The sequence below is a fragment of the Furipterus horrens genome, unplaced genomic scaffold (genome assembly GCF_987537825.1).
Source record: "Furipterus horrens unplaced genomic scaffold, mFurHor1.1.pri manual_scaffold_5, whole genome shotgun sequence".
Lineage (NCBI taxonomy): Eukaryota > Metazoa > Chordata > Mammalia > Chiroptera > Furipteridae > Furipterus > Furipterus horrens.
In genome coordinates this window covers 37,497,715-37,519,693 of record NW_028327175.1, presented here as the reverse complement: position 1 = coordinate 37,519,693, position 21,979 = coordinate 37,497,715, and the positions used below count along the sequence as shown (strand labels likewise).

The 21,979-nt window shown below is 39.6% G+C and overlaps 1 protein-coding gene across 1 annotated transcript in view; it reads right to left on the bottom strand.

Annotated features, from left to right (window-relative positions):
- Window positions 1–7,026: 7,026 nt before the first annotated feature.
- ZSWIM6 (zinc finger SWIM-type containing 6) overlaps window positions 7,027–21,979 on the bottom strand; it is a 196,428-nt gene continuing 181,475 nt past the window's right edge. The window contains exons 9-14 of the mRNA XM_090278935.1: window positions 21,028–21,288; window positions 15,471–15,606; window positions 12,390–12,547; window positions 11,602–11,765; window positions 9,541–9,622; window positions 7,027–7,903 (exon numbers count right to left, since the gene is read on the bottom strand). Of these exons, the coding sequence (XP_090135061.1) occupies window positions 7,041–7,903; window positions 9,541–9,622; window positions 11,602–11,765; window positions 12,390–12,547; window positions 15,471–15,606; window positions 21,028–21,288 (1,664 nt within the window). The 3' untranslated portion in view covers window positions 7,027–7,040. The remainder of the gene's footprint in view (window positions 7,904–9,540; window positions 9,623–11,601; window positions 11,766–12,389; window positions 12,548–15,470; window positions 15,607–21,027; window positions 21,289–21,979) is intronic.

The following is a 21,979-nucleotide window of genomic DNA, read 5'->3' as shown; positions in this document are numbered from 1 at the left end:
CTTCCAGGAATAGCTTCTTGCAGGAGATTCCCATGCACAGGCCAGCAGAAACTGTCCACGTGATCACAGAGTTGTGTGAGTGAACACTTTTAAATACCTCCTTAATTTAAAAAAAAAAAAGAGCCTCTTGAGAACTTTGTTTTCCTCTTTACTGCACTTGAACAGGGTCAGACTGGGACTCTTGAATCACTAAGTTAGCAAGGGCGTTTGCTAGCGGGTGTGAAAACACCGCTGATTGGAAATGCTTTGCAAATAAATACAGGAAGCCACTTTCTCTGCTGAGGGTGTTGTGCACTGTGAGACCATGACCCACCAGAAAGGCCTTGGTGGGAACGAACCGCTCAAAAACTTTGCCTTATTAAGTGTGTGGTGGAACTTTGAGGCTGTCAGACCAACTAACTGCTCAGTGAGAGGCACTTGAGAAGGTTATCAAGATAGAGAGACATGCCCTGCCCCCACTTCAATTTCACCTGAACCACTGGCAGGATATTCATGGAAACCCAATGGGACCTGAAGGACAAGGAGACCTTGAGGGTGAACGCTCTGTCTTGCAATTTAAAGAAATGTTTTTCACACATCATCATCAGTTTTGAGTCCTCCAAATCTCCTAGAGTGACAGCAATCAAAATTGATTTGGGGAATTTCATCTGGAAATTCAATTTACTGGTTCCCAATATGGCAGCATCTCGCTGCTGGTGAGGGGGCCTGAGGCTCTGAGGCATGACATGTAAAAGACCAAAAGCATTTGATCACCAGGCACAACTGAATGGTTTCTACGTGGACACAGGTGCAGTTTCAGTTCTGGGAGCCCAAGTTGGCCGGGCCATCTGAAACTGGACCACTTACTGTGATTCTAGGAAGGCTCACGTCTTCCAAGTTTATTGCCTCATTTTCTCCAGGCTCACTTGGGTTTTTTCTAGGTGCTGTGTACAAAGGTTAATTACGTACTGGTTGCCTTTGGAAGCCATCCCTAAAATTTTGTCCCAAGAGAGCTCATTTGCTGAAGGTCTTCTGGTCTCACAGTTTTCACCTAGAAGGAGCTCACCCAGCATCCAGCCAACAGCCATTCTCTTGTTGTATGTCCCACCTACGTGTGGCAGCACTCCCTGACCATGCTGACACATGCTGTTTCTCTGCGTGACACATGAGAATCACAAGAGGAGTGCTCCTGTGAAGAGCTGCTGGCTGAGAAGACGGCCAGGTTCCGATGTTGGGGGATGGTCTGGCATGGCCAGCAGCGCATCCTCCAAGCCATTCTTTTTAGTTCATCTTGTTTCATAATCCGCCCTTATGTAGACCAGGGAATGTTGGATGTGAAGGCAAAAAATAACCTTTAAAGCTGAGCCTCCTTATACAGATTCGGGTGTCCCTCTACTAAGAGGGTTAAAATCACTGGGCGTGGGTTGGGGTCTAGGAGTTAGCAAGCCCAACAGCTTCTCAGGCGGGTGTTTTTAAGGGAGGCAATCCATGGAGCATGTTGTGAAAAATGCTGCTATGCAAGATGATTCACAGATTAAGAATAAAATGTATTCATCATCGTGAAAAAAAAAAAATCAATGGGCTTACACTCTTCTTCTACTATCTGCTCCTAACCTGACTGGTGATTTGATAGCAGGATCACGATTAGTCCACTTGGACCCAGAGATGGAAAACGAGGACTGTTAGGTGAGCTCATAAACTTCAATCTCAGTTTCAAACATACATACACACACACACACACAACTGCACTTCCTTGGCTCAGATGAAGACAGAAATTGATCATGTCATGCTGCTCTATTGAGTGGAGATTCAAGATAGTTGTTGCAAGAGTTCCACCCACCTTGCTTCATCCATTTTAAAACTCATTGTGGCACATTGTCTTGAGAATCAGAACTATGTCACATTTCTTTGGGCCCTCCACAGTGCTAAGAACGTAGCACACGCTCAGTAATTAATTCCATGAGAAGCAAGAGCCTGGCTGCTTAAGAGTGTGACTTTGAAGCCAGTTATTTGGGTGCACATTGCACTATAGTAAAATGGAAGCAAGGTTCAGACTGTTCTGAAGTACATTTCACCTTGGCTACACTTTACATCATGTAAAGGAACTATTCACAAGGCAGCACCCCACTTAAAAAACATCCATGGAGGAAGAGCAAAATTCCTTTGTACATGCTTATGGCAGGAGGCCCCACCCACAACCTTCAGGTTAGGGTTTATCAGTAGAGCTGAACATTTAAAAAAATTATTCATACACACAGTGAAATAAAGCAATTTCTTTCATAAAGCAGACTTCTCTTCTTCTTTGTACTTCTTTCTACCTGCAGTAGGAAGATGCTTCCAGTTTGGCACTGATGCAAAACGAAGAGGAAAGAGGCTGCTTTTTTCCTTTCCTGTTTCAGAGCTGGGTTCTCCCAGCAGCAGCAATTCACAGCATGTCACACTGAGTCACGAGACCCGTGAACAAGAATTGCCAAAACATGCTTCAAGTTTTACAGCTTATGTGGATATTTAGGAAGTAACATTTTCCACTACTGTTTTAACTTTTTTGTATGTTTGAAATTTGCAGAATAAAAGGTTGGGGAAAGAAAACAAGAAAAATAAAAATGGAAGTAGGGAGGAAGAAGGACCATTTTTCCCTTATCCGACTTTTAAGCAACACAAGATTCTCCAAAATGTAGAAAGTATTAAACTTTTGCCAAAAGCCAGCATAGGGTAGAAGAATCAAAATATTCATAAGGCAGTTAGTATTTATTTGTAAGGCTGCGTGTCAATAGGCTACTATTGTTCCCAGCATAGAAAACAGCAAAAATGATAACTGCACAGTTAAAATCTCTTCCCTGGAATCCCACGTCCCAAGAAATAGAACCCCTGCTTAGACAATCTGTGTTCTCTGATCACCCCCCTGCCCCCCTGTCCCCACTTTACATCAGAGGCCAAGCCATGATGGGGTCTCCCTTGGGGTTTTCCAAACTGGAACTACAAGAATTGTCTTTCTCTGGTAAGAGAATTTTAAGGATCAGAAGCTTGTTTTCTATCTTTGGCAAAACAATTTTAAGAGAATTAAATCCACATGGAGACAAAAGTAAGAAGAACTCAGAGGACTGAGTGCTAGAAGCAGATATGTACCCTGTAGAGGTCAGGAAGATGAGGGAAGACTGGCAAAGGTCTATGTCACAGTAACAATTCAATCTGGGAAATGGTCATTTTTAGGACTCTATTTTGGATCAAATTATCTTCACTTACTCTTTGTTTCATAGTTACAGCTAACATTTTAAAACTAACGATTCCCAGCTTTCTATGCCAAACCCTGTTCTTTCTTTTGAACTAATTCCTAGTTGAAACCTCCACTTGGTGTCCGAGAGGCATCTCATATGCGAACTCCTAACGTTCCTCCAAAACACTTGTTCCCTGGCATCTCCATTTTGGTTGCTGGCAACTTCTTCCTTCCAGTTGCTCACGTTAAAAAATTTGGTATCTTTTGATGCCTCTTTTCTCACATGTCATATATATATAACATCAGGAAATGCCTCAACCTCACCAGGTATGCACTCAAACCATTTGCCACCATTTTCCCAGACCCCACAGGGTCCAAGCTCCATCGTTTCTTGCCTACATTATCCTAACAGCCTCCATATTTTTCTCCTTGCTTCCCTCTTGCCCTCCCAACCACAGAGCAGCCAGAGGCCTCTCATCTCTTATAAGTCATGATGATTCTTCTATTTTGGATCTTTCAAATACAGAGTAAAAATCTTTACTACTTCCTATAGGAATAAAGCTGACAAGAATTATTCAGCTGAAATTCCCTCCTCTTTAGACTTACCTCCTCCCACCTCATTCCACTCCAGTCACAGTCCCTTTCCTTTGCTGATCTGAGACTAGCCATCATATGCCCACACTCTGCTCAGGGCCTTTGCACTTCCTCTTCCTTCTGCCTCAAACACACATCTGCCAGACAGCAGCATGGCCACCTCCCTCCTTCTCTTCCTTCAGGCATCTGTTCATATTTCACATCAGTCTTCCCTCACCATTCTACCTCAGATAGCACCCCTCCCCTGCTTTTTTCTCAACTTCTGTTTATTGACTTAACCTCTTGACATCTGAAATCTACTGTTAAGACTAGATGTCAAAGATAATGTTAAAAATATTTCAGGGGATAAAATATTATGCAAATTATAACTTAAAAACTTCAAAAAAACATTTTTCAATATTACTTCTGGGTATACATCTACAAGAACTGAGAATACTGAAGGGATATTTGCATATCCATGTTCAGAGCAGCACTATTCACAACAGCCAAGAGGTGGAGGCACCCCAAATGTCCATTGATGGATGAATAAACAAAAGATGGTACATACATACCACAGAATACTATGTATCTTTGAAAAGGAAATCCTGTCACAGGCTACAACATGGATGGACTTTGAGGACACTATGCTAAGTGAAATAAGTCAGTCACAAAAAAACAAATACTGTGACTTATATATGAGGTCTCTAAAGTAATTCATAGAAGAAATCCAAATTCAAATCAAATTCCTAGAAACGGGAAGTAGAAGGGTGGTTTCCAGGGCCTGGGGAAGGGCACAAAGAGTCATTGTTTAATGGATATTGAGTTCAGTTCTGCAAGATGTGGAAGGTTTGGAGCTGTTGCTCAGCAATGTAAATATACTTAACACTACTGAACAGTATACACCTGAAAATGGTTGATGGTTAAACTTTGTGGTATTTTTACCCCACACAAAAAGTAAATCACATTTGCATTGTTTGCTTATAGACTTTTGATGAAGATGAGGTAGATCAGATGCTTATGTGTAGTATTTACCCTTATAATGCAATTTCCTTTTAAACCACATACAAAAACTTTTCATAAACTTAGCATTTATTAAATATATCAAGTACTATGCATCCTAAATTATAGTTTATTAATTAGGGAGAAATAACTAAATGTACAGACAGAAGAGAAATTGGCTGTTCTGTCTTATATTTTATCTTTGTGATTATCTGACTTATGTCTGTCTTCTCCACTAAGCAGAGAGGAAGCTCTGGTGTTCAGTTTTGTTCACCATTCTATCTCCATGGCCTAGAAAACAGTACATAAGTATTTGTTAGATGAATGAATATAGTGTTAAACACTTGGAGATGTAGTAAAATCTGGGTCTGTAATCACCAAATTCAAGTGTAGTAAGAGATATATCATAAAGGAGGCAGAATCAACTTTCAAAAAACTAATTTTAATCAAAACAAAAATTGTTGATCATTAACAAGTTTATAAAACAGTGATTTAGTTACATAAATAAATTGATATCAGTGTATCAAATCTTAATTACTTTCAACTTCATGAGCATGTTTACATGGGTGATGAAGTACAACCTTTTTTTTTCTTTTTACCTATTATAATAAATAAAATGGAGCGCATGAAATAGTTCTAAACAAAAATACCTACAAACATACCTCTAGCATGTTCTCTAATGAAGGGAACAAGAGACACTGGACAACTTTTGCACCAAAACATAAAAATTGCTTTAAAAAGCACAAGGTTACAGAACCATCAGCTAAAGTAAAGACACTATACTGTAACCAAAGTTGGTATTTAATAATAAAATGAACAGTTTGGTAGTTAGATCTCCAGTTTGGTTATTTTAAAGCATTAAGACAAGGCAAGATAGAAGGCTGCTTTTGTTTTGAGTAATTCTAGAGAAAATAAAATATATTTAAAAAAAAAGGAAGAAAACTGAAAAGTAGAACAGTCATACCTAGACAACTTTCTGTCCTGCACAAAGTCAAAATACCTATGCAGAATAGACATATAATATATATAATGTTATTTGTGCACAAAGGTTAGCTTATTAGCTCACTGCAAAGGCGTTATGTATCATATGTCAATTGTTTTGGAAAACATTTTGTGTCTGTGTCAAAAGGATATTTCTTTTAAGTTTCCTAGGCTAGGAGGCACGAACCCCAATTCTGGCATACTTTGAATATTCTTAATGCTAAGGCTTGCTGCTCTGGCTGTGTATTTGTTGTCCCTCTTTCTTCCAGTGCCTGTTACAAGCATGTGTGGTGTAGTGGTTGCTGTTGGTGGTATGTGTGTGTCTTGTGTTTGTGTGTATACATATATATATGTATACGTAAGTTGTATAAATATATATACATATATCATGTCTCCCAATGGATCTCAGTCCAACCATGCAATCCGAAAGGTGGCTCTGCATAGATGCCCAGCATGAAGTTCACCGCCTGAGCCAACCCTGAAGCGAGGCGCACTTTTAGTCCTTCTGATGGGTTTTCTCAGTTTTTTGTTTTTGTTTAAAACCAAGCTACTGCAGCTTCAAGTATTTTGCATTACATAGAATATTTTTTATAAATTAGTTAATGTTATATTTTCAATATTCAGACATATACTATAATATATATACAGTACAATAAATGCTCTCATTCTTTTTTTAATTTTTTTGATAAATCCCTGAGAATGTATGTTGACAGTCGCTAAGTTTCCACATGCACAAGCATCGTGTGCCATGCTTCTGGACGAACAGCACTGCAAAGCCACGTGGGTCAGCCTTTTAACTATTAGTATTTCACTTTGTTGGTTTGTTTAAATATGCTGAAAATGTAAAGATGCATTACAAAGAAGTAAAGCTGAATCCATTCGAGGTACTTATCACAGGATGGAGGTGTTTTGTTTGGTTTTTAAAGCCATTTCAATTATTTTTTTTGAGGCTGTGAACGTATACAGAAAACAGGAGAGCTATGTGGACTTTCGCCACTTGACAACATATACTCAGTGTAAACCAAACCTTTTAAACCTCTCTCATACAAAATTAAAAAAAAAAAAAAAAAGAATTGAAAAAATAATAAAAGGAAAGAAAATAAAGAGAAAGGGAAGAAAATTAAGAACACACAAACTTTCACATGACAATTTAGTCTGCAAACGCAATATAACTATACATATATAATACCGGTGTGGCTCTGTTCTTTAAGTTAAAAAGGGTACAAAGGCAGGCTCAAGTAAAAACAAACCATCCCTCCCACCCCTACCCCCACCCCCATTCATACAAGTCCTATCAACCAAACCTCTCCCGAACCAACATCATCAGTTTCTTTTTGCCTTTGTAGATTTGTTTCAGGTTATCAATGAACTGTGTAAACTGAATGTGTCCGTCATGCGCCATTAAGAAGGTCTCTCGGGCCTTGCTGAGGAACTCTATAAACTCACTATAGTGCCGAGGACTGATGTGTGTGAGTCGTGAGTGCGTTGTATTGATGTAGGCCCCAATCGTGGCATCCAGGAGTTGCCTCAAGGGGGCTTTGTCCAGTGACATGAGCTTACCAGAGTTCCTCCTTCCATGAAGTCCCACCATGCCGGGAGTGGTCAGAGTGCACCTGCGCAAAATGTCTGACAGTACCGTTGCACACTTGACACTTTTGACCACCAGAGGTATTATAGCTGCAAGCTCATTTTTACCAAGGGAGTGGCTGAGCGCACAGGCCCACAAAACGTCGTTAATGGCAGGGTGCGTGTCCTGATTGTAGCTCAGGTTGAGATGGGTCATGGCCAGGGTGGCCAGCTTGTAGGCCCTCATGGGGTATCCGCGGTGCTCCATGTACCGTGCTATTGTGAAGAGCTGGGTATAGCTCATGCCGGTTGTAGCAGCGTCAAGAACAATTTGGTATGCAGTCTCAAAAGCTATGTGATCCTTTTCACACAGGGTCAATGCAGAGAGGGCACAGTTCTGAGGGTCCTTCATGGCACACTGCAACGCAAGTGTCCGGGCACTGCTGGCCAGCTTTTCCTGCTGATGGCAGTCCAGGTGGAGGCGGACGATGGTGCTGTTGGACATCACGGTGGTTGCGACTATACTCGTGGCCTCCGTGGGAGTAAAGAGCGTAAACCAGCTCTGCATGATGCTGTCCAGGGCATAAACACCTGCAAGGAGCACAGAGGAGCCCAGTTACGGACAAAAATGCTGCCTACAGGCCTTGCCTTATTTGCACTTTATAATCAATGCTTACATTGTCAACCAGCACAGGACATGAGCTAGGCCAGACAATCCTGTAAGGTAATGTGCCTGGGAGCAACCTTTTAGAATAAGGTTATTATAGATTGTTATTCAGTGAAATGCCTGAAAGGAACATGAACTTCCTGTAATACAGAACTAACCCTCTCGGTTGCACTGTGCGGCTTGCCATTTCAGACAGTGGCTTCTGCTAATGAGTTCTAAGTTCACTGGGGCTTCCTGTCGTTTACCCACTACAGAATCTGAGTCAGAAAAATTACAACTGTCACCAAAATAGGTAGTTTTTATCCGGTGTGTGTTTGTATTTTGTATGCAGGTTTAAAGTACACAAGGCATAAAAGGATTAAGACACAGAGAGCAGGAAAATGTGACCCATAATCTAAGAGAAAAAAGTCAACAAAAGCAGACCTACAGGTGACTCAGATGTCGGAAATGCTGACAAGGACTTTAACCACTTAAAGTACACAGGCCCAAGCTGCCTCAGCTGTACGAAAATCTTAAAAGGTGGGTGATTTAAAGGGAAGGCACTAAATTGCAGAGAGAAATTAGGCATATATCTTGGTGCAGGGGAAGGGGAGTTGTGTGGCAGTTCTTAAACTGCCATGTTATCTTTGTATTGTTTCACTACAGCATCACATCAATAAGCTAAATGTCAGTTTTATATTGAGACCAATTTCCCATTTTCCAAAATAACACACCATCACAGATTAATGAAAGAAAAATAACAAGAATGATTTTATAGTATCTGCTGTGTTAGTATCTAAATACTGAGGGGCCAGTGTCTTCTCAGCAAGAGGTATATGTCCTTTCCTGATGCAAACAGGAAGAAAGATAGTTAACCAACATTCACTTTCAACAGCCCCCGTCTTGCTTGTGCTGGTACTCCTGCTCCGAATCTAGTTTTCTTTGGTCCCGACTGACTGCTGCAGAGTGGAAGCAGGTGGCTAAGGGTCTCACAAATCACGGCTTACAGGCGACCAGGAGATCTTCTTATATAGCTAGCTACAATTTCTCACGCATCTGAAGGTTCACCTAAACCACACCCAGTAGTCCTCTCTTTGCTGGATACCATGACATATGCCCTAACATGATCAAGAAAACACTCAGAGCAACTATGTAACTTTATCTTATTTTCACTGAAATGGACTGAGCCACTAATCCAGTCTCAAGTTAATTTCAAAAGTGGGCTCCAGTCCACCATCAAGGATTCACTCTGGTACCCTTTAATACAAAACAGTAAATTTGATTACCACAAAGTTACTAAAAGCACCTTAATAGTGACAGAAAACATAGGTGAGGGGTGTCTGCTCATGACTTATTCCATTAGTAAGAGTTTGGAGCCTCATATACTTGATAGTTTGGAAGAGGAGCAATGCCGAGTGTATACAACTGAAGGCTGGAAGGATGGGAGCCCCTGCAGGTTGCTGGAAGGGGCAGGAGCCTTGGAGAAGTCAGAGTGAAAGATGACACTGTTCCTGTATCTGTAATGAGGAGTTACAGCTGACACGAGGGACCTGGGGAAGCTCCTCCTCCAGAGATTACCTACCCACTTCAGTAGCACATGTTACCAGCCATCTGACCATCTCTCGCCGTCGCCAATTTAAGGTTGACAGTGTCATTCGCATAACCTATAAAAAAAGACAGGATAACAAAATGTTTTGGAAGATTATCCCAAGTCAATGGAAATATAAAACAAGTCAATCCATGGTAGAAATCACAAGGCACACTCCCTACTAGCGGGAGGATGGAGAGCCACATTTAGAGCAAGCTCTGCAATATGAAATGGATTTGTTCCCAGCTCCCCTAGCTGGCCTTGTCCCACCAGAGGCTGGAGGTCCACAGTCTATTCCTGGTGGGCCCAATGACCAGATGGGGCGTCCTGGGCAAGGCACTCATCCAATCATTTTTCTCATCCACAAAACCACAGGCCTGGACTACAGCATTAAACATGGTCCGTGCCCTTTGCTCCTCTCCAGTTGCAGCATTCTTTGGTTTTAGATTTCTGAGGGTCCTCTGAACTAATTCTGTTTAGAAACCCTCAGATGGCAAAGAGGTTACTTTTAAAAATTTTAAAAAGATTTTAGAGAGAAAAGGAATGAGAACATGAGGGGAGAACGGGGAGGGGGGGAGGGAGAGGGAGAGAGAGAGAGAGAGAGAGAGAGAGAGAGAGAGAGAGAGAGAGAGAGAGAGAGAGAGAAACACATTGATTTGTTGTTCCACTTATCTATGCATTCATTGGTTGCTTCTTATATGTGCCTTGACTGGGGACTGAACCCGCAACCTTGGCCTATCAGGATGACACTCTAACCATCTGTGCTACCTGCCCAGGGCTGCAAAGAGGTATTTTAAAATAATTGCTTTAGTTGTTTTTTCAATCTCTGGTTGCTCTTGTCTGGAAAGAAATCATCTTTGGTGTCATTAGTGATCTGGTTTTGTTTTTCACTTTCTACTAAGAGACCCCAAGATAAAATATCCTTCTGTTCCTGCTTTGCCCATTTTTTCATGGGCGAACATAACTCCTGAAACCTTGAAAGCCCCTCTGGGATTGGTCCCCAGGTCCAAGGAATAAGGCAGGGAGTAAATTCTTAGTAATCTGCCATTTATCCAAAAAATCTGCCAGAATTCCAAATAACCAGAAAACTTGTATTAGTGGTTTTCTTTCTGCATCATGCTTTTAAGAGGCAAAAGAAACAAAAACAAGCCAAATGACCTAAATTTATTTTGTTTAAATGCAATAAATCTCCTGTACCCTCTGCTTGAACCATACTATGCACGGTAAGTACGTTTTCTTATAATTCTTTAAATTTTGTTAATCACTGTAAGGAGAATTCACAACTAGAAAATGAGATTAATCATCTAATCAGGCATTCTATTCCCCATACTTTTGGTAACTAATGGATAACAATTTCTTTCATTGCCTTTCATGGGGGAGAAAAACAGCAAATGTAAATAGAGATTCCCTGAGAAAAGTAGAAATATAAACTTTTCAGTTCCTGGTTTACATAGTAATCTTTTCAGAAACTATAAGGAAGCAAACACCAATCTGCACAACTAACTGAAAATGTCCTTGGTAATGTCTAAGCAGGCATGAAGGCTGACTCTGGACCCTGGCCCAATCACTCCTCCTTGATCGAATTTTCTCAGGGTTATATTATAAAAAGGAGCTAGAACTGCCCCTCTATTATGAAAGTGCAAACATCAATAAAATTCATACTTCCTCTAAAAATTTACCTTTAACAACTGAATCTTTATTATATATGATAGCTTTATTTAATTCACTTATGAGTAATAAGTCTTCTCTATGCATAAAGGAGAAATGGTGGCATTAATGCTATAATTAAGAAAAAAAATAATTTTTTTTTATTTGAAAGACACAAATCAGGCTTCTAAATGTAAATCCAGTCCCTGCACCTCAGGCAGTGGATGGTTCAGCTGGGACTGACCTCGGCTCTTGAAGCACAGTGCTCTCCTGGAAATCGAATAGATTTATGCAGCAAACTCATTTACCTGCACTAAAAAAATCCAAATAAATAAACAAAAACAACCCTAAGATGGTGTCTGTATTTACCAGTCTTCGGTACCCGAGGAAAGACCACCAGTCACATACCTGCAGGCCCAGCTCCAGAGACACTTTCAAAAGAGTAATGTCTGGCAAACTGTCCATGAGAGTTGCTATTTTAAATGCATCTTGGGCAAGCTTGAAGATGTGGGATGAGGAGTGAATGTTTTTCTGAATGGATTCTAATACTGTTTCCAGCCTCCGAACATCGCCTGCAACAAACAAGAAAAAACCAAATCAAAGCAAAGCAAAATAAACAAACAAAAATCATACCAAACACACACACACACACACAAAGGGAGGTAAAAAGGGAAACAAAATAAAACATAAAGCTCAAGTTAATTTAATGAAATGTTCACAGATGGCACAGATGTTATTACTAAGTGTCCCAGAGTTACTGCAATTTCTACGAATCTCAGCTCCACAGAAAAGAAACAGAGACACATCCTCAGTGACTAAAAACACCTGTACCCCAGAACCAACAGGAGATAGCAGATAGCTCCCCTAGTTTCTACTTATGTATTTTTGGTGAATATTTTGGAGAGAAAAAAATGTAACCTAATTTTTTAATCTGCTTCTGAATCTCAACCACCACTCACACGGCATGGTCCCTAAACCTGACCTCTGCTAGCAGCAAGCTTAGTGATGCAGTTACTGAGGAAAATGCCCAGTTCAAATGAGTAACAGCTATTTTGCCTCATAAGTTTACATCTAACAAAAAGTATTCCCTACAACCCAATATTAGCACTACTACTGAGAATTTGACAGCGAACGTGACCCTTAAAAAAAGAAAGGCAAACTGACAGAATAACCACGGTCTCAGGATGCTTCAGTACCTTTGGCTGCAGTCAGCATGGTGGATGCCAGCTCGCACTGCTGGGACTCTATGTGGCTGAGCGTGAACCAGCGAGGGTATCGGTTGGGAACGACCGATGCGATGTGGTGTGGGCGGGTGAGGTCTCCCGTTGGAGCAGCAGATTCCAATACTAGTAACCTGCAGTGAGAAGAGACAGGGCAGGTGGCTCCTAGTTTTCACTCGTCTATCACTCTGGCCGCTGGGACTGGCCAGGAGCCGGAGGAGGGGCAGATGCTGGGAGAAAGGCTCAGGTTCTTGGTGCAGGAAGAGCTGGAACAGGCACACTCTGTTGTCTCGGTGCCAAAACCGCCTCATTCATTAATTGCTCATTACCCAAACCTAAGAGATTTCCTTTCTTTAACATCATTCAGAAAATTGCAAAATTCAAGGAAATTCAGATACATAATGATGTTTGAAACTCAGTCTTGATGTTTACCTACTTTAAAAATTTTAAACCTTACCACTCATTAAAAATTAAAAATCAACAGAAAACGGACAGTGAAGTGAATATTCAGACTGAGATTATAACAGTCAGGGATCAGTGGAAAGCTGAGACTCATAAGCTTAACTTACTGAAACACAAAATAAAAGAAGTAAAACAAAAATGGCTTTCTTTGCATTATTCATACTTTCTAAAAAGTTAGTGCCTTATTACTTCAGCAATCTGTGGTTAGGAAATATCCTATCGATCATATCAGAAGATGACTGCAAATGATCCAAGCATTTGTCCCTTGACTGTCATATAAATTCAGTGTGATTTCTCATTTCAATCAATCTTTAAGAATATGTAGACAAATAAAGAATAATTATTAAAAACGAAGCATATGCTTAGTGATCTCCTTCAAATGTAAGTAGCAAAGAGATCAGTACAGTAGCTATCTCTGCAATAATTCTTTTACAGTCATCACAACACTGACCTTCACGCAAGCACACCAGTGTTAGGAACTGTGAAATAAGAACTGGGGGTCAAGAGGAGTAAGCAGGGTCAGGGTGCGAGGCTGGCCTTGGGGCCCCACCCAAGAGCGGTTACTGCTCTGGTAAGCCAAATGCCTCATCCTTTTTTTATCTATGGACCAAGAGATGTTAGCATTAGAGGGTGGCAAGGTAGGCAATTAATAGTTAGGAATTTTGGTGGGGTTGCTATTTAGCTTTTAAAAAAATCCAGAATGTCCCTGTCATTACCAGGCAGATCTTTCCAGAGTTGTTGTAGAAGAAACTAGTCAACGCCCCGGAAAGATGAGAAAGTGAGTGCTGACAACACCCCTGCCCAGCCCACCACCCCTACTTCCAGAAGGACAAAGAAGCACGGAAGCTGCAAGTCTCTCCTCCTTCCTGCTCCCCTGACAGCCTTGAGATGTTCTAGAGGTTGCGCGCCCTCCCACGGCAGTCCTTGGGCTGGGGAGTAGGGGCAGGCAGAAGAGGAGGTGGAAAAGCAATTCCCCTGTGCCCTGCTAGTACCCAATGAACAAAAACTGTGTGGGCAGCAACCAAGGGCAAACGACTGAGTTTCTGAGTGTTAGAAAAGCAAGCCTTTCCACCTGACAGAGAGTGTCACATTAGCCAGACCCACAGAGAAACATTATGCCATTTCACTTTTAAACTTGACAGTGGTCATAGCAATAGCATCTGGTGGCATCATGACACTAGCATCCTTTCCTTTACACTGGAGCAGAATTCTTAGATTTGAATAGGTATAAAGCTGAGTATGTCTTCATCTGACGATTTCTATTTCAGCTTCCAAAAATGGGAGTAGAAATTTACTTATAATTGTGCTTTAAAATACAAACTAAGTGGTATAAAATAATTTGGCGGGGAATTTTTGCCTATGTGAGTTTTTAATTTAGTTTTCGGTATTTTAAAAATAGACAAGAGAGAACTTCTAAGGTTTCCCTGATAGGTGAGATTTCATGTTGCCAAGGAAAGCACGTCAAATAAAATGTGTCAGCCTCAAAATACAGTGACACACAGGAACACCGCCCCCCTCCACACACAACCCCTATCATTGCATGAAGAGAGATCTTATGAGAGAGACAATCTACACACATGAAGAGGCAAGAATTTGTTTTTGAATCCACTATCCTGGTTGCAGACATATAATCTTTGATGAAAAGCTTCTATAGGATCAAACTATTCTTCAGCACCTCAAGTTTTTAGGTATGTTCATCATTTGTCTTTGGATGACTATAATGAAGTTTACCTGCACTTTAACATAGAAATGTTTTGATTTTTTAAAAAAGGAAAAGAGGCAAAAGTTCATGTTTTAAGAAAGGTGGATATTCCTTTCCTGCCCTCCAAGTTTAACGGGCTACAAATAAGACTTACAAATACAATTTTGAATTAAAAAAAAAAATTTACTAAGAACAAATTCGTGATAAAAATAATTTGGTGAAAGAAAAGTAAAAATAGAAAGGCCACTGGCAGAAATAACATATTCTAGTTGTTATTACTGAAAAGGAAGGACTGCAAGGGAAAGGGAAGCAGTCAGAGTGAGGTGAGCAGGTCCTGGGAGATCCCGAACAGTGGGGCCTTCAACACTAGGCAGAGGTTCCACCTCCCATCATCCTCCACTGGAGCCCAAGGGTAAGTGGGTGATGCACTGGCCTTCCTGTGCCACTGATGGAATGTGAAATCACAGGTGTTTAAGGGCTCCCTCAATTACTACATGTGGTCAAGTACACTTATTATCTACCACTGTTTCAAATGTTAATTTTTTCAAGACCATTTATTAGTTAGGAAGATTTCAACTGTTGCTGCCATATGCTTAAACTTGGCCTGAAATTGTTCTCTGTTCCCAAATTCTAGCTGCAAGAAAAAGTAGGGAAAAGCCACCATGAGCATGAACATGACAGCAGTCAAGGATACCGTTCTTCCTTTACTTTAAAACAGAAGCCAAACCGGCCAACAAACCAACCACTAGACAACCCAAGAAGTATATAAATAAATAGGTTCTTTAGACTTTCTGCTGCCTACAGGAAACATGAATGAATAAGAAGCTGGTCAAGCGCCATTTGCCCCAGTGGGGAACTTGCGTCGCGTCTGCCCACAGGGCTTGAATACGTACCGCATTGCTCTCAGTGCAATTTTGTATGCCAGTTCAGCATCGTGAGGTAGGAGGGAGGTGAAGAGATACTTGGCAAATGTGTGCATTGGAACGCTCTCCCGATGGATTATTTCGCCTAAACCACTATATGGTCCGGCTGTGGGGAGAGAGCATACACATTTTAAATTCCTAAAAAAGGAACTAGGACTTCTTTTAATCTATATCTTAAAATTGTTATGTCAAGTTGTAACATATACAAGCTAATCTAGTTAAGCATGTAACCTAAGTGACACAGGAGAAAGAAACAAATTCTTGGTAAAAAATGTTTCTATAGGGGATAGTATCGAATACTGAACTTACTTCAGTAACAATCCCCTAATTGTACCACAGTTAAAATGAGAATCACAGAACTAAGGGGCAGAGCTTTTTAACATTAAAACTGCTTCAGAGAAAGAAACCTTCTGATGCATAAAACCTCACTGCATTCAAGAAACATCTCTGTCAGCGTGTATATTGAGCATGCAGATTTTCATTGCAGCTTAACTCTGGAACCTGCTCCTCCCAGTCTTAGGGGCCCAGACGAACTGGGTTTCCAGAAGAGGGTGCTCTGGCGGGGTTGGAGAGCATTCTGAATCACAAATTCCAGAACAAGATTTTAAACACTGTTGCTTCTAATAAGCAGAAATAAATACTGATTCTCAGAAACTGATTAATAAATAAAAGGATAAGTTTAGCCATTTGATACTCCCCATAGGCAGAAGAAGAAAAAATTAAAGTAACTGGAAATTTACCATTTTGAGAGCTCCCAAAGACCAATTTTAAAAGCAAAATTGTGTATAGCCATCAAAATTAATTCCTCAGTAAGTTACGACAAGGATGGTGGCAAAGGCAAAGCTGACTTCCCCTGTGTACTCTCTGAATGCTGCCCGAAGCAGGGTGATACAGACTTTTAAAATAAATTTTGAAAGGAAACCACAGTGGTTAGTTCAACTATTTTCCACTTACGCACCTTGAGGTTTAGTTACCGTAAAGTGCTTAATAAATTAGTTTCCATGTCACCTTTGGGTAAAACCTGTTTCACAATTATGAACCATGACACTACTGTTCAAAGGATATATAATGTATTTGTTTTCTGTGAGAAAAATCAGTCTGGTGAAGAGTTTAGAATGCAAAAAATGCAGTTCAGAAAAAATGGTGGGAGGAGTTACTGGACTGGGTATGGGGTAGAGGCATTTTATTATATATTATAGATCATTTTTAACAGAAGTTATGTTTAAATTTCATTGTTTTATTTTTGGTATTGTTTTCAAAGTATATTTTCTTGATTGTTATTACAGTAGTCCCAATTCTTTTTCCCTTTGCTCCCCTCTGCCCAGTACCCACACCCTTCCCTCCAGCAATCCCACCCACCTTTGTTCATGTCCATGGGTCGTGCATATAAGTTCTTTGGCTTCACCCTTTCCTATATTATTCTTAACTCCCCCCCGTCAATTTGTACCAACCAATTATGCTTCTTAGTCCCTGTACCATTTCCCCATTTCTCCTCCTTCCACCTCCCAGCTGATAACCCTCCAAATGATCCCCATACCTATGATTCTATTCCTATTCTGGTTTGCTTAGTTGGATTTTGTTTTTATTTTTTAGATTCAGTTATTGATAGTTTTGAGTTTGTTATCATTTTAATGTTCATAATTTTAATCTTTTTTTCCTTAAGTAAGTCTCTTTAATATTTCATATAATGGCTTGGTGATGATGAACTCCTTTAGCTTTACTTTGTCGTGGAAGCACTTTATCTGCCTTTCCATTCTAAATGATAGCTTTGCTGGATAGAGTAATCTTGGTTGCAGGTCCTTGCTTTTCATTACATTGAATACTTCTTGTCAGTCTCTTCTTGTGTGCAAAGTTTCTTTTGAGAAATCAGCTGATAGTCTTTTAGGCACCCCTTTGTAGGTAACTTTCTGCTTTTCTGTTGCTGTTCTTAAGATTCTCTCTTTATCTTGAACCTTCGGCATTTTAATTATGATGTGTCTTGGTGTGTTCCTCCTTGGGTCTAGCTCAATTGGGACTCTCTGTGCTTCCTGGACTTGTATGTCTATTTCCTTCGACAAATTTGGTAAGTTTTCCTTCATTATTTTTTCACATAAGCTTTCAATTTCTTGCTCTTCCTCTTCTCCTTCTGGCACCCCTATGATTCAGATGTTGGCATGTTTAAAGTTGTCCCAGAGGTTCCTATGCCTCTCTTCATTTGTTTCCATTCTTGTTTCCTCCTTCTGTACTGGTTGACTTTTTTTCTTCCTTATGTTCCAAATTGATTTGAACCCCAGTTTCCTTCCCTTCACCATTGGTTTTGTGTGGATTTTCCTTCATTTCATTTAGCATAACCTTCATTTTTCCCTTATGCTTTTGCCCTACTTAAGCATATCTGTCAAGCCTGTGAGCATCTTTATCACCAGTGTTTTAAATTCAGTGTCTGTTAGGTTGGCTATCTCCTTCTCGCTTAGTTCTCCCACTGGAACTTTGATCTGTTCCTTTTTTTGGCCATACTTCTCTGTCTCCTCATCTTGATAGGCTCCTGTGTTTGTCTGCCTCTCTGTCTTAAGTACAGCTGTTGCACCTTTCTGGATAAGTATTTCTTCTTTATTTCTTTTGTTTGTTGGACTTCCATGCAGCCTGAATTTCTGGAACTTCTGGCTGTCTCTAGTTTTGAGGTAGTTGTATTCCTTCTTAGTTGTGGAGGGAGATGTCTGTCTAGGCCTCCATCTTGCCCAGAAGTCTCATTTTTGGTATTATTTAATTGTTCATTACTTAAGTACTTGGAAAATCATATAACAAATTTATTTATTTTTTTACCTAGGCAAACTAAAATCCACCCTAGATTTCTAATTTTATTAAATCTATTAATCTTTTTCTTATCTTTAAGCTATTTTAAAATGTTTTAGTGCTCTGATATTCTTCCAGAGTTGATCCACCTTTGGATCATATAATGAGGCCAAATTATTTAGGTTATTATTATGACCTGAATATCTTCCACCCCAATTCAATATGTTGAAACCCCAACTCCCAATGTGACTGCATTTACAGAAAGGGCCTTCACGAAAGTGATGAAAGTTATGTAAGGTTAGAGGGTGGGGCGCTGATCCAATAGGATTAGTGTCCTTATAAGAGACATGAGAGAGCTAGTGCATGTCCACTCGCGTGCTCTGTGTCTTTCAAAGGTAGTTATCAATAAGCCAGGAAGAGGGACCTCATCAGAAACTGAATTCGCCAGCATCTGACCTTGGACTTTTCAGCCTCCAGAACTGTGAGAAATAAATTTCTATTGTTTAAGCCATGTAGTCTGTGGTATATTGTTATGGCACCCTCCAGCAGACTAAGATACTAACTATATTTTGCTTAAGGACTAAATATAGCAAATTTGTAGATTATCTTCTTCATTTCTCTTCCATTTCATTCCAATGTTTTCCTTAACAAGCTACCTTTTTTACTCTGTAGGGAAAGCCAGGATGCATAATCAGCACTTTGTTATGACATCTCTCGACAAGCAAAACATTGTCAGGCATCACAGAATTATTTGTGGATTAACAATCAGTATAATTCCTGAACTTCAGTGTACTGAATAACGAAAGACTGAAATTTGGTACTAAGTTCCCCAGAAGCACTTTTCCAATATGCCAATTGATCCAATATGCCAAGACTGTGGCCAGAAGCGATTAACACTCAGCAACAATACAGGGTTATTGCTTCCTCTTTTTCAGATACCTGAATGTGCTAACTATTTTGCTCCTGAAACTCCCAGAATATAAATGCATGAAGAACTAGGTGCCCCAGTGCAGTCAACTCAATCGTGAAGTGCTTATCTTCTGGAATTTATAGGAACAGTCCCTTGGCTTCCTCCGTGGACTTTTCCTGACCTGTACTACCCACCTTCTGTGGGACTACCAGGGTCAGGAAAGGAGAGAAAGCTGGGATGAGTCAACAACACTCTTTATCAGGCACAGGTCTTATAAAAATGTTTAATGGGGAGACATGAACTAATTAAGGAGTAAGACAGTTAAACATTATTCATGAGTAATGAACATGAATGACATTTAAAAAGTGATAAACAGGTATCAGACAACACCAGCACTGAAAAGCACACATACTCTTCCTATCCTTCAATATAATAGAAACCAAAAGTCAGTTACTATGAGCCAGTGATAGCACAAAAAAAGCTTGTGGCTAATGACTTTGATTATCTCAAAAGAAATTATGAGAGGAAAGTAAAAGGGAACAGTAATGAAAGAATCAAGGTCACTTAAAATTTACCAAGATAGGCTTTTATGTTCAGAAGAAAAAAAAACTTTATGAGATTGCTTCAAAAAATTAATAATAGAAATTTTTACTAAAATTAAGCCTGCTATTAAACACATTTTCCCTTTAAAATGCACTTTTAGCCCTGACCAGTGTGGCTCAGTTGGTTGTATGCTGCCCTGCAAAGCAAAGGGTCACTGGTTCAACTCCCCATCAGGGCACATGCCTGGGTTGTAGGTTCAGTCCCTGGTCAGGATGCATATGAGAGGCAACCAATTGATATTTCTTTTCTCTTCCTCTCTTTCTCTCTCCCTCCCCCTCCCTCTAAGATGAAATAAATAACAACTTTCAAATATATTTCTAAAACACACAAATGTATAATATATTTGGATAAATATTTTCTTTCAAATAGATCTTTAGCTTTAGACAAATAAAAGAGGTTTTGAAATGCTGTTTTCTAAATTCTTTCCCCATATATAACAGTTCTGAATATAAGATGAAGATACCACACTTTGTAAGCCTATCAATCACTGAGAATCCCATAATCATAACAAACATGTATTTGATATACGTAATTTTATCAATTAGACATCACTTAAATTTACACAAAAGATTAGGCTACCATACTAATTACACTTACGTCTTTTTGAAAGAAAAAAAATTTTTTAAAACATGCCAGTCAAAATTTGTTAGGCCTTTTAGCTCTTAACCTTATAAAAAGAAGAAAATTAGGCTTTGCCTTAAAGAGACTATGAAACTTTAACTTACTGAATTTACACCTAATGAATTCTCTTAAATAACAAAAATTCATTCCTGCAGCTTTCAGTCCTTTGTTAGCATGTGCAAATGACATATTCAAAACCCAGACATCATGCAACAGCCAATAATTCAGAGGAATGCCAACCAATTTCCATTTTATTATTTAATTGATCAAGCAAAGAGAAACATGTCTACCACCAATAGCTCCCTAAATATCAAATTTCTCTTTATTTCAGAAACAACACAGCCAAAATAAAAAGTCCTTTTCAGAGCCTGTGGCATTAGATGGGGCTCATTTCTAACAGGCCATCCTACATGACCACCTAAATCAAATGATATAAATCTAAACATTTATATTTTTTTATTAAGTGATACTATATTTGGAAAATAAACATACCTATGACACTCACTGACCATACCAACCAAGATAATTATCACCTTAAATACATTCATACAGTATTTCCAACATAAAGTTGACTGCCTACATAAGATTGGCTAAACAAGGTGGAAAACTTCTTTATTAAACTACCTTCTAATAGGAAGACTGCTTGCTTGCGAAAAATTTTCACCAGTGTGTCATCCAATTCAATTTCCTGAAGCTTGGAAATGAGCTGCTCCTCGTTCCGGCAAACCTTCTCTTGCGTGTACAGCCCATCGGGCATGATACGCTGCTGTCCCAGCCCTATCAGGGCTACTTCCACAGCTAGTGTTAAATAGGATTCCCCTTCTTCTAAGAATTTGTGTGCAGGTAGATGCTGGTATTCCAGAGCTTTGCACTGTCCCATGTTCTCTGTAAAATGTCACAAAAGAAATCAGAGCTCAGGAGCTACATTTTTTGGGTACAAATCTTTACCCCCGTATCATAAATAAATTATTGGCTTAATTCCAAGAAGGTCTGAAAATAGGTGTATTGTTTCCAATATCTTTTTTTTTAAGCCTGCTATTAAATACATTCTCCCTTTAAAATGACTAAATATGTATTGTGTCTGGAAGACAGAATATTACATATATTTTTCTCCCAGTGAATATGAATCACAAAGAAAACGATAAATCTAAGAAGAGATACTAAAGAGAAGAGAAAATTTTTAATTAAATAAGTGTAAAATCATATGATGACTGCAATAGTTACCAATTCTTAAAAGCCTGGCATTAAAAATAAAGTTTGCATACTTTTACCACAATGTTAAAATTTATAATGAAAAGAGCAGAGAGCACAACACACGTAACCCAGGTCCTTTTTTTATTATCAAAGAGTCATCAGTTATCGCAAGAGTAATGATTCTTTGAACATTCTCTTATCTCTCATCAAACTCCCAAAGAAAGCACGTTCATAGTCATACTTTCATCCTCCTGATTGTTTTGGGTCACCCTTAATCCATGAAGGCAACCACCACGGGACAACACACGGAAAGATAATTAATTAACCCTCTGAGCTTACCCAGCCACGGGAGCTGCAAAGAGACAATCCTTCCTCCCTCCCA